This window comes from Tamandua tetradactyla, chromosome 17 (assembly GCF_023851605.1).
Source record: "Tamandua tetradactyla isolate mTamTet1 chromosome 17, mTamTet1.pri, whole genome shotgun sequence".
NCBI classification, from domain to species: domain Eukaryota; kingdom Metazoa; phylum Chordata; class Mammalia; order Pilosa; family Myrmecophagidae; genus Tamandua; species Tamandua tetradactyla.
Genome location: NC_135343.1, coordinates 961,173 through 973,756, shown reverse-complemented (window position 1 = coordinate 973,756; position 12,584 = coordinate 961,173). Strand labels below are relative to the sequence as shown.

Here is a 12,584-nt window from a genome sequence, read left to right as displayed (position 1 = left end):
TCATCTCCAAAGGTCGCTGGCTGGTGGACTCTCTGCTTCATGGTGCTGCAGCATTCTCTGCTCTCTCTGAGTCTCTCTGAATCTCCAAAATGTTTCCTCTTTTATAGGACTTCAGAAACTAATCAAGACCCACTCAAATGGGTGGAGACATGTCATCCCCTAATCCAGTTTAACAACCATTCTTAACTAAATCACATCAACCAGGGAGATGATCTCATTACAGTTTCAAATATACAGTATTGAATAGGGATTATTCTACCTTTAAGAAATGAGATTTATATTAAAACATGGCTTTTCTTAGGGGGCATACTTCCTTTCAAACCAGAACACAGTGCCAGCCTTTCTTGAGTGAAGGTGACCTCTTCTTGGTGCTCTAGTTTGCATACTTTCATGGCCTTAGAATTGTAAACTTGCAACTTGACAAGTTCCCTTACAAAAGCTGTTCCATTGGTGGTATATTGCATTCTGGCAGTTTAACAAATCAGTACAGATTTTGGTACCAGGAGTGGGGAACTGCGGTTTGCAAAAACTAAACATGTTGGAATGGCTTTTTGAATGGATAAGGGGAAGATTCTGGAAGAGTTGTGAGGATTTTGATAGAGAAGGCCTGAATTGCTTTGAAGAGACTGTCGGTAGAAATGTGAATTCTAAAAAATACCTCTGACAAGCCTTTAGACAGAAATGAGGAATGTGTTATTGCAAAATGTAAGTAAGGCAACCTGTGTTTTAAAGTGGCAGAGAATTTGGCTGAATTGTTTACTGCTCATGGATGGAAGTTAGAATTTAAAGGCAACAAGCCAGGATACTAAGCTGAGGAAGTTTCCAGACTAAATACGGAAACCGCAGCCTGTTTGCTCCTTGAGGCTTGTAGTAAGATGTGATAGGAAAGAGATAAGTTGAGAACTGAGCTCTTGCATAAACAGAAAACAGAAATTGGTGGTCTGGAAAATTCTGGGCTTCCAGAAAGTGAGACTGCAATGAATACTGCTCCATGTGGGAATTGAACCAGACATGGAAGCAGCCAGCTATTACAGGATAAGCCAGGATTGGAGATGGAGTTTTCCAGAAAGGATCTGTGGAAAGTCCTGTTTCTGACAGCTTTCATCTTTGTGTACTACGTGGAAAATCAACTAATTTATTGTGAGATCTGTGTGAACAGACCCACTGCAGGTCTGGACTAAAAGGGGCAGGAAAGGGACAAGCTTAAGGAAAAATGGCTTCAGAGCAGACGCGTGGGGGTCAAAGTTGGAGGCAGGAAGCCCCAGGCCAGGAGAGCGGGCCAGTCCCTCCGTGTGGAGAGGGCGAGTTTGCCCTGGGAGCAGAGAGCAGCCCTTCCGCCTCGTTGCTCAGGAAGAGTTGTGCTGCCCCAGGCCTTGGAGAGGGTGGAGGGCATAAACCACGGATTGGGGGGAGCCTGGCTGCCACCCTTTTGCTCTGGAGGGGTAGACCATGTGCCCTGAAGATGGCAGCAGTCCGGGTGCTGCCCCGATGTTTAGAGAGTGGAGCCGAGAGGAAGGTGGTCTCCCAAACGAGCCCCAGTATTGCAGTTCACCCCAGTGTTTGGAGAGAGAACAAGGCCACTGTCTAGGCCCGTGGGAATGCACTCCGACCCCAGGGCTTGCCTGGCTTCAGAGGACCCGGGGAGAGGCAGCCCCCAGTCACCCCCACCTCGCTAATGCACACCTTACTTCGGAGGCATCGGCTCTACTCAGTGATAGACAGAGGTAGGTGGGTAGGTGGATAGGTAGAGAGAGAGATAGGTGGGTAGGCAGATAGGTAGGTAAGTAGATAGGTAGGTAGGTGTGTAGGTAGGTAGGTAGTATATGGGTTTGTTAAGCTACCGGAATGCAATATACTAAAAATGGAATGTCTTTTATAAGGGAATTTATCAAGTTGCGAGTTTACAGTTCTAAGGTGTTCTAGTTTGCTCGCTCCTGGAAGGCAATATACCAGAAACGGAACGGCTTTTAAAAAGGGGAATTTAATAAGTTGCTAGTTTACAGTTCTAAGGCCGAGAAAATATCCCAATTAAAGCAAGTCTATAGAGATGCACAATCACAGTCATCTAGGGAAAGATACTTTGATTCAAGAAGGCTGATGAAGTTCAGGGTTTCTCTCGAGTGGAAGGACACATGGTGAACACAGCATCATCTGCTCGCTTTCTCTCCAGCTCCTCGGGGAGTTTTCCTTCTTCATCTCCAAAATTTGCTGCTTGGTGGACTCTCTGCTTTGTGGTTCTGTGGCGTTCTGTCATCCTTCTCTGCTCTCTCTGAGTCTCATGCTTTCTCCAAAATGTTTCCTCTGTTTTAGGATTCCAGTAAATGAATCAAGACCTGTCCAAATGGGTGGAGTCATATATCTATCTAATCAAGTTTAATACCCACATTGATTGAGTCACATCTCCATGGAGATAAGCTAATTAGCGTTCCCAACGTAATAATACTGAATGGGGATTAGAAGAAACCCTTGCTTTTACAAAATGGGATCTGGATTAAAACATGGCTCTTTTAGGGTACATACATCCTTTCAAACTGGCACAAAGGCCATGAAAGTGTTAAAACTAAAGCACCAAGAAGAGGTTACCTTCACTCAAGAAAGGCTGATGCCATCCGGTACGCCTCTGTCACATGGGAAGACATGGGTGGCGTCAGCTGGTCCTTGTTCCCAGTTCCGCTGCTTCCAGCTTTTGATGCCAGTGGTTCCCTCTGTAAGCATCTGTGGACCTTCACTTAGTCTCTCTCGAGCCAGGCAACCCACACGGTCGGAGGTGGCCCCCAGGTCACCCCCGCCTCGCTAATGCATGCCTTACTTTGGAAGTGTCAGCTCTACCAGGTGATAGATAGAGGGAGATGGGGAGTTGGGACCCCTCCTCACTTGAGGATTGCTGCTGGTACCCTAGGAAGCTGGGGGCTGCCTGGACGGTGAGCTTCCCTGGGGGAAGAGAACTGTTCTTCTGGTGTGGGTTTAGGGCTGTTACCACGAGCCAGCGCCTCCACACGAGGGGGGATGTTCCCTCTGGAGGGGCAGGTCCTTGGGAGCCCCCGCGAAGAGGTGGAGAGTGTTAGAGGGTCTCAGCGAGGAGCATGAGCAGATCAGCTGCAGAAAGTGCACATGGATGGCCGGGGGTGGGGGGGTGTGGAGAACCAATCGCAGTGTGCACAGACGTAGTGGCGGATGCTAGTGGGACCGTCGAAGGCCTGCCCAGGTATCTGCAGGTTGGAAACTAAGGATCAGGAAACCTGGTGCCTGTCTGGGTCAAGGGGTAGACGAGGGAGGCGGGGCTCATCTCTGCCATACGGTGGCTGGCCGCGGCGGCTCAGCCCTTTCGGGACATGCCTCCCAGGTCTGGGGCCCCAGGATTGTCACAGTTTGATCCCGGGGACCCATAAAATGGACCGTGATTATGTGGCGTTTTACTCAAGGGGTCTCACTTGGCACCTTCCTCACGATCTGTACAGATGGAGGGCACCTGGTGCCCAGTTTGTTAATGTCCTTGATATTGCTTCCTCATTAATCCCCTGTGTATCTTCAATGCCAGTTTCGATAAAGACCTGCCGGTAGAAGGGGAGAGAGGTCTGTAGGCTTTGTATGTTTTTGAGTAGAAAAATAATTGCAACAGATCAGCTGGAATTGTTTTTTTAGTTGTAGAGAATGAAATCGTGATTGCCATCCCCCCACTCTTAACCAAGTAAATTATTCATGCTTACCATTTTTCATCTTTTCTTTAGTGGACAACTTTTCGCAGCGAGAGATCGAGGACTTTCTCAGCGAGGCAGCCTGCATGAGAGACTTCAGCCACCCCAACGTCATCCAACTGCTCGGTATTTCAGAGACGCGCAGGCGTGCTGCGCGGGGGCACAGCCAACGCGCTCAGTGCCAAACGGGGAAGGAATCTCTGGTGCACATAAACTCACACTCGAATCCACCCGGAAGTAATTGTGACGTGGGGCTCTCACCCAGAGGCTTGTCCTTCTGCTTCCGTTTTCTGAGGCTGATTGTGACTCCTGGACGGGAGGGCTCAGGTGTGGGTTAGCGTCCGGGACTTCCAGGGGACGCGAAGAAATGGGCACGGGAGCAGGCTATGCTTTGGTTTGTATGGATTTAAGAGGATCCATGAATCCAATACCAGCAGGGCCCAAAGCTATCCAAAAGATAAATTCTATAGGTCATTTTTTAAAAATGCAACTTATTAAGCTATTTTAAAGTCCTAATTTCTTATGGTCATGGTGCATTGATGATTTTGTGGGCTGTGTTTTAATCATTAGAATTTGGTTTTGTAGCTCGGTTAGCTAACATAGGAACGATGAGCGCAGATGTCCAGCGGTGCCACGTGTGACGTGTCCCAGGAGGCCGAGCAGCCCTGGGGTTGGCGCCTCTGCTGGCCCCTGAGTCCCGCCAATCTGCGGCGCTCCCGGGGTTCCCTACGCTTGACAAGGCAGAGAGATTTGAAAGTGAATGTTTGGATACAATGTTATATCAAAGACACTGGTTATTAGTTTGCGGTTATCGACTGCAACTAGCTGGGAGCCGCGCCAGCAGAGCGGCCCTAACCCCAAAACTCCAAGAGAAATGGTGCTGCCGCTTTCCCTGCATGTGGCTGTTAAAATTTAGGACCGTGGACATCCTCGGAATTCCTCACCGATTGAAGCGATTTGGTTCCAGTGGACCTTGCAGGGGTCGAGGCGTTGCACTGTGATGCTTGCTTGCCCTTGCCTTCCCGTGCAGCCTCTGTCCACGAGTGGGTGCTGGGAACAAAGCGCCGTAGGGCTGGGTGGCCATGCTGGTCAGATTCCGTGTCTGAGAGTGCTTGTGCAAAGGTTAGCTCCAATCTGAATGGAAAAAAACCGAGAAGGGAACCCGTGTGTGTCCCATATTTTAGAAAATAGCATGAGAGTCTTGAGCTTTTATTTTTTAAAAACTGTTACCAGGGGAGCACATGGCTGCAGTTTGGCCGCACCCCCGAGCCTTCTGGGAACAGGACGAGGCTCTGTGTGACGGGCTCGGTGCTGTCCCCTGCAGGTGTGTGCCTAGAAGTGAGCCCGCAGGGGACTCCGAGGCCGATGGTGATCTTACCCTTCATGGAGTACGGGGACCTGCACACCTACCTGCTCTCCTCCCGCTTGGAAGCACGACCCAAGGTAATAGCCCCGTCCAGTGCCCTGAGCAGCTCTCAGAACGTGGGGCCGGGGGCCAGACAGCCTCAGTCTCTCACTGGGAAGTGGGCAAGAAGGACAGGACTCTGGCCTTGCCCCTCCCTGCCCAGTGTGCGCCAGGGCTGGGCATGTGACATCCGAGCTCATGGCAGGCCCTGTCTACACAGGCCCCGTCCACACTGCAGGCCCTGTCTACACAGGCACACTGCAGGCCCTGTCTACACAGGCCCCGTCCACACTGCAGGCCCTGTCTACACAGGCACACTGCAGGCCCTGTCTACACAGGCACACTGCAGGCCCTGTCTACACAGGCCCCGTCCACACTGCAGGCCCTGTCTAGACAGGCCCCGTCATCCACACTGCAGGCCCTGTCTACACAGGCCCCGTCCACACTGCAGGCCCTGTCTACACAAGCACACTGCAGGCCCTGTCTACACAGGCACACTGCAGGCCCTGTCTACACAGGCCCCGTCCACACTGCAGGCCCTGTCTACACAAGCACACTGCAGGTCCCGTCCTCAGGCCCTGTCCACACTGCAGGCCCTGTCCACACAGTCCACACTGCAGGTCCTGTCTGTACTGTCCACACTGCAGGCCCCATCCTCAGGCCCCGTCCACACTGCAGGCCCTGTCTACACAGTCCACACTGCAGGCCCCATCCTCAGGCCCCGTCCACACTGCAGGCCCTGTCTACACAGTCCACACTGCAGGCCCCGTCCGCATACAAGGATTCTGATACGGATTGCATTGAATCTGTAGACCATTTGGGAGTGTTGCCATCTTAATGATATTAAATCTTCTATCTCATGAACATAGAATGTCTTTGCATTTATTTATAGCTTCTTTGATTTCTTTCAACATTCTGCAGTTTTCAGAGCATAGGTTTTGCACTCCTTTTCTTAATCAATTCCATGTATTTTGTTCTTTCTGATGCTCTTGTGAAATGAAATTGTGTTAATAATTTCATTTTCAGATTGCTCATTGCCAGTGTATAGAAATGCAGCCGAGTTCTGCTTGTTGATCTTGTATTCCGCCACCTTAACAAAGTCATTTGTTAGTTCCACCATGAAATTGTTTTTCAAATAACTTCTGGTCAGTGTCCAGGAAGGACAGGATTGTTCTGGCAAAGCCTGACCAGACGAGCAGCCCCTGATGCTCGCCAAGCCCCCGTGGATGCGGCAGCCTCTGGCGGTTCTCAGCACCCCTGTCCTTTTCTGGAAGTCAGCATCCAGGAAGCAGATGTCTACATGTGCAGAGCAGCCGTGAGACTTTCATGTCTGATTTGTTTAAGCTCCATTACTTAAAGGGTAATGGAAGCATTTTGGTTTATACAGAAAGTGACCGATACTTGTCTTAGTTGGCACATTAGCTACGGACTCTAGAGAAACAGAATCAGCAGGAAGTATCTGTAGATCTGAAATTGATAAAAGTGTCGCACGTGACCATGGAGTGTAGAGTCTGAGCTCTGCAGGGCAGGCCGTGAGCTGGTAACTGATGAAGTTCCTCAGGGAACTCTCAGGAGAGGCTAGGCAACTGTGGGGATGGAAGAGTCCAAAATCCACAGGGCAGGCGGTGAAGCTGGCCACTCAATGGAGGGTCCGGACGACTCCACAGGAGAGGCTCACCGGCTGAGTCAGGAAGAGCCTGTCTCTTCTGAATCAGAAGACACTCCCCTTGGCTGATTGCAAATACAGTCAGCTGTGGATGCAGCTGACGTGATCATGATTTAATTCTGTGAAATGTCCTCATCACAACAGACAGGCCAGCACTTGCCCAAGCAAACGGGCACCACTGCCTGGCCAAGGTGACACATGAACCTGACCATGACAGCTGGGAAATACCCAACATTAAAATGGAGGATGCCGAGAGAGGAGTCTGTGTGGTGGTGTCTGGGTTTCTGTAGTCACCTAGAGGGAAACTCCCACAGGCGTCCTTGAGGCCCCAGGTAAAGAGGGGCTGTCCTTGGACCCCCGCAGCAGGGACCCTTGGGTGGCAGCAGCCTGGCCTTCCAGACGGCACAGAGCACTCACAGGGGACATGACCCATCGGCGTCGTATGTCCGCCGAGGACCTGGGAGCCGCGGCCACTGCTGGGTGTGGGGGCGCTGGCCGGGTCCCACAGGGCGCTCCCTGCAAAGTTGTGCGCGTCATGGTATCATCTCCTGTGCGCACCCCTGTAGGCAGCCCCCCACCTCCTACAGAGACCCCAAGAAGACAAGCAGGTCCCGAGGTAGACCAGGGCTCAGCTCCTGGCCTCCCTGGAGTTTGGTGCTGCCCGCCCCAAGGCATGGTGTGGAGCTCTTTGTGCTCCAGAGAGTCATGCCCTTCCTGTGACCCCTTCCTGTGGGGGGACCTCAGCACAAGCAGACCTCTTAATGAGGCTTCTGCAGCTAAGGGGGCCGCCTCATCAGGACGGCTCGTGATCCTGCGGAGTCCTTCATAGACAGAATGGCATTCGGACAGACAGACAGAGCTAGCCACAGAGAGTGAGACGCCAAAGGTCAGCGGAACCTGGACGAGAGGGGAGCGGCTGGAGAGTGCCGTGGCCATGAGGCAGTGAAGGACAGAGGTGTCCAGCAGCCAGCCCGCAGCCCCCGCCACTGGGGGTTCCTGCGTTCTCACTTCCGCTCTTGAGGACGTTCTACTGTTCCTGAATACAAGCCGTACTTTGTGCCATCGGTCCTGGGATGGGGACAAACGCTGTCCTAGTTTCTGACCAGCGGAAGAAAAGGCACCTTTCGAAACACGTCATTCTAAGTAGAGTGAAATGAGAGCTGGCACGGTGGGCAACGCAGTAGGTCTGTGTGGCCCAGGAGGGTGGGCGTTGGCTGCCGTGTGCCCCCGTGGCCCCCCTTCGCCTGTGGGGGTGCCTCCCCCACCTTGTCCGGACATGCAGGGCCACGTCTGACCTCGGAACTCCCTGGGTTTGGAACTGTCTGTGCCTCGGGAGGCGTGCTCTGTGGATGCGGCGCCCAGGCAGGGCTTGTATGAGGCGGCGTTGGCGAGGGGACAGGTGGCTCGGGACGGGGCCTCTGTGGCGGACTGGAATACGGTCAGACGGGCAAGCAGAGAGAAAGCCAGGGGAAGCAAGGAGCTGAAATGGAAGGGAGAGGCCCGAGGGTGGAGAGGCCTTGCCCTGTGACAGGCTGAGGACAGAGGGGCCAGGCAGGCTCTGGGGAGAAGGCGGCACCTTGTTTGGTCTCCTTCCCGCCCGCAGAACCGAGGGTCGAGCACCCCGTTGTGTGAGCCGAACGATCTGTGGTGTTGGCGTCAGCGGCCCAGGACCCAGAGCCAGATGAAACTGGAATGTGGCGCATTCCCACACGTTGTAAGATGGGAAGAACGAATGTGATACATGCCAAGAAGTTGAGGGTTCTTTTCTTTTAATTCCTTCTTGCAGGAATTGTGATGTCAGTGACATGGCGATTAAAGGCTGCCCTGCTGTTAAGAAATGAAATCACCACTTCCCTCCAGGTTTCCTCTCTGACGCGGTCTCTCTTCCCCAGCACATCCCTCTGCGAACGCTGCTGCAGTTCATGGTGGACATCGCCCTGGGGATGGAGTACCTGAGCAGCAGGAACTTCCTGCATCGAGACCTGGCCGCGCGCAACTGCATGTGAGCAGCTGGGAGCCAGGGCCGGGGGGCTGAGCCTGCTGTGGGGCGCCTGCCTTGGGGTGCCTGCTATGGGGGTGCCCGCTCCGGGGTGCCCATTCCAGGCCACCTGCTCTGGGGGTACCTGCTCTGGGGTGCCTGCTCTGGGGCACCTGCTCTGGGGTGCCCGCTCTGGGGGTGCCTGCTCTGGGGGTGCCTGCTCCAGGGTGCCTGCTCCAGGGTGCCTGCTCTGGGGTGCCCGCTCTGGGGGTGCCTGCTCGGGGGTGCCTGCTCCAGGGTGCCTGCTCCAGGGTGCCTGCTCCAGGGTGCCTGCTCGGCCTCGTCTGGTGAAGGGCGCCCGGCGCGGGCTCTGTGGCTTTGCTTTGGGGCCAGAAATCCGCGGGCGCCCGTGAGCTGCAGAGGTGGCGGTGCAGAGCGTGGGGGAGCCGGCCCCTGTGTCCGCGGCCCGGGAGGAGGGTTTGCTCTCCAGACCCAGCAGAGCCAAGGGGCAGCGTGGCCACTCGGGCCTCAGCCCCGCTCCCAGCCGCTTCTGGGCGCCCTTGCCTGGCCTTGGTTCGCTCTGGGGAGGAGAGGCGCAGCCCGAGAGCCTTGTTTGTCTCTCGGCTGCAGAGGCGCGTGGGCTTTCCCTGCCACCGACGTCTGAACATCCCAGAAGAGGTTCTGTTCTGTTTTCCATTTACATCATTTTTGTACTGGGGAAGGAGACTCCTGACAAACGTTTCCCCCGGTCGGGTGACTGCGGGAGCCCCAGGGCCCCCGCTTTGAAATGGAGGGTGCGGCTGGGGTCTCTGCTCAGGTCGGGGGCGCACGCGGGACTGCGGCCTCGGCGGGACTGAGGGTGGCCGATGGTCCACAGGCTGCGCGATGACATGACCGTGTGTGTGGCGGACTTCGGCCTGTCCAAGAGGGTCTACAGTGGCGACTACTACCGGCAGGGCCACATCGCCAAGATGCCAGTGAAGTGGATAGCGGTGGAGAGCCTTGCCGACCGTGTCTACACCAGCCGCAGCGACGTGGTGGGTGCGGCCATGGGTTTGGGGGTGCGGCCCGGGGAAGGCGTCCTGGCTTCCAGGAGACCTGTGCCAAGCAGCGCGCAGCCCCCGGTTCTCAGCCACGGGGCTCCTGGTGCAGTGGTACTGGGGTTCGGGGGAGGGGGGCAGGGGAAGGGAAGGGGCGGGGGAGGGGAAGGGGCGGGGGCGGGCTGGGGGCAGGCCCACGTGCCGTGGTTTGCACCTGACTTGGTCCCCGAGTGGATTGGGTGGCCGCCCCCTCGTGTTTGGCTGTGCAGGGCGCCGTGGCCCCGGGCTGGGCATGGTCTCTCCCACACTGACCCGCTCTGCCTGCAGTGGGCGTTCGGCGTGACCATGTGGGAGATCGCCACACGGGGCATGACCCCCTACCCCGGGGTCCAGAACCATGAGATTTACGAGTATCTCGTCCATGGCCTCAGGCTGAAGCAACCGGACGACTGCCCCGATGAGCTGTGAGTGGCCCCTGGGCCGGGCGGGGCAGGGAGCTGGGGTCTTGCAAATTTATCCATGCCAGGAAAACGTCAAAAATAAATGCAAAAAACTTTGCAGTTCTCACTGACCATTGAAGGATGGCTTAAAAAGCCAGGACATAAAGCACTGGGTGCCGAGGCACGGCTGCCACCGGTGCTCTTGGCAGGGGCCTTGCCCACACCCCGGGCCCCTTGGCGTCTTCCTCTGCCAGCCCCGCGCGGGCCGTGCAGCCTGGAAACGTGCGCGGTGCTGACAGAGGGGAGGCCGTGCAGCGTAGTGCACAGGACACCGTCTCCCTGTGCAGCAGAGGGATGAGGGCGCCACGCGCTGCTCTTGGACGGTGTGCCCGCTGCTCACACTAAGCCACAGGGCCCCATTGTAACTTGTAAGCGTGGCACTGCACGTTTTTGTCCGTGATGGTTGGCCACTGTGCATATGCCCGGCAATTTAAACTTGGGCTCTTTTCTTATCGAGTGACATGAAGGTCAACTCCTCAGAACAGGCGAGGGTCAGAGTGGTCAGGTAGAAGACCCTGCCATGGTCTGGGGGGAGCCGCTGCTTCCAGATCTCGCTGGGTTTCACCCGTGTGGTCCTCGCCATCACGCTCTGCCATGGTCGAGGGGGAGAGCCACCCCGGAGACCTGCGGCAGGAGGCCCTGGGGTCTCGCCAGCCCACGTGGCCGTGGCATGCCCTTTGCTGTCCCTGAGCCGCTCCCTTGTGACACGGCAGCAACGCCCAGAAGGTGAGAAGGGCCAATGCCGGCTGTGGGGATACACCCAGGTCACCTGGCCAGGAGGACGCATCCCCTGTCCTTTCCCGGCCTCCCCCCCGCTGCCCCAGCTCCACCCTGGACCCTTGGTGACAGCGGCCCTGGGATGAGTGCACGGGGCGTAGCCCCAGAGTGGCCCACACAGTAAATGTCCGGCTGGGCGGCCTGTGCTGCCCAGGTCTGCCGCTGAAGCAGGAGCAGCGTAGACCAGATGGGTGTGGCTGTGCTCCAGAGAAACTTCGTTACAGCGGAGCTGGGGGTCAGATGGGACCCTGGGCCACGGTGGCCATGTTCAAAGGAAATGGCCTTGAGCCTCCTTCACAAGGTGCCACTGCCACGTGCCTCTCCTGGAGACGGGAGAACCTCTTCCTGGTCAGACGACCATGGGACGTTTGCAGAGCTTGGGCAACTGTTAAGCCCCAGAGAAAATCTCAGTGATTTCCCAAAAATAGAGCTAATGTTGATTGAAATGCGATGAAATCGAAGGTGGGTTTAAGACAACGGTGAGGGCTGCCCTGGGGGAGCTGGGTGCCAGGGGAGTCGTGTGCTGGTGGCCATGACCCAGTCTTCTTCCCCCAGGTACCAGGTGATGTACTCCTGCTGGAGAGCCGACCCCCTGGACCGACCCACCTTTTTGGTGTTGAGGCTACAGCTGGAAAAGCTCTTGGACGGTCTGCCCGCTGCTCAGGACAGAGCAGACGCCCTCTACGTCAACGTACAGTGGCCAGAGGGTGGGGACGGGTGGCCAGAGGAGGCCGCATCTGTGCAGCGCGACCTGGCCAGTGGCCCCAGCCCTGCCGCCTGCGTGGTCACCGCTGAGGTCCACGGGGACAGATACGTCGTGAACGGGGCCAGTGAGGACGAAGAGGTGCCGGCTTCTGGGAACCCCAGGGCGTCACTGGAGGACGGACTTGAGAAGAGCAGGGTCGGCTGATTGCAGCCTGGCCCCCCGCCCCCGGGGAGCCCGTCACTCTGCGGACGCACCTTTGCCTCGGGGGACCCAGGGGTCCCGATGTGAGGCGTCAGGGGCCCTCAGCCTCGGGAGAGGTGTGTCCTGTGGAGGGTTTTGGTTGTTTTTCTGACCAAGAAATCCCATAGCCTACGCACTGCAGGGGAATGCTGCCAGTCAGCCTTGAAAGGACATAATATATACTTATTTAAATGATGTTTATGTGTATATTGGGAAAGCAGAGCTCTATTTTAATAAAGGATGACACTCCACTCGGCCACCCTGCAGCCTCCGCAAGCCCCATCTCCCCACCTGCTCCCAGGTCGACACTTGCAGAGTCTGTTATTATTATTATTATTATTATTATTATTTGCATGGGCAGGTACCGGGAATCGAGCCGGGTCTCCAGCATGGCAGGTGAGAGAACTCCGCTGCTGAGCCACCGTAGCCTGCCCTAGAGTCAGTTATTTTTCTAAAGTTTCTTCTTTTCGTCATAAATATCTGTTCCATGAATGCCGTTTACTTTTTGCCCGGGCTCTGACCACCTGGCCTGTGCTGGGCAGCAGTGTCACCTCCGAGGCTTCTCTGTGGCTTCCGT

At 55.7% G+C, this 12,584-nt stretch overlaps 1 protein-coding gene across 2 annotated transcripts in view; it reads left to right on the top strand.

The window, feature by feature from the left end:
• Positions 1–12,258, top strand: part of MERTK (MER proto-oncogene, tyrosine kinase) — an 86,312-nt gene extending 74,054 nt beyond the window's left edge. For both annotated transcript variants that reach the window (XM_077133716.1, XM_077133717.1), the window contains 6 exons: positions 3,729–3,821; positions 5,020–5,138; positions 8,659–8,768; positions 9,622–9,781; positions 10,112–10,248; positions 11,617–12,258. In XM_077133716.1, coding sequence (XP_076989831.1) covers positions 3,729–3,821; positions 5,020–5,138; positions 8,659–8,768; positions 9,622–9,781; positions 10,112–10,248; positions 11,617–11,971 — 974 coding nt within the window. In that variant the 3' untranslated portion in view covers positions 11,972–12,258. The remainder of the gene's footprint in view (positions 1–3,728; positions 3,822–5,019; positions 5,139–8,658; positions 8,769–9,621; positions 9,782–10,111; positions 10,249–11,616) is intronic.
• Positions 12,259–12,584: the final 326 nt, after the last annotated feature.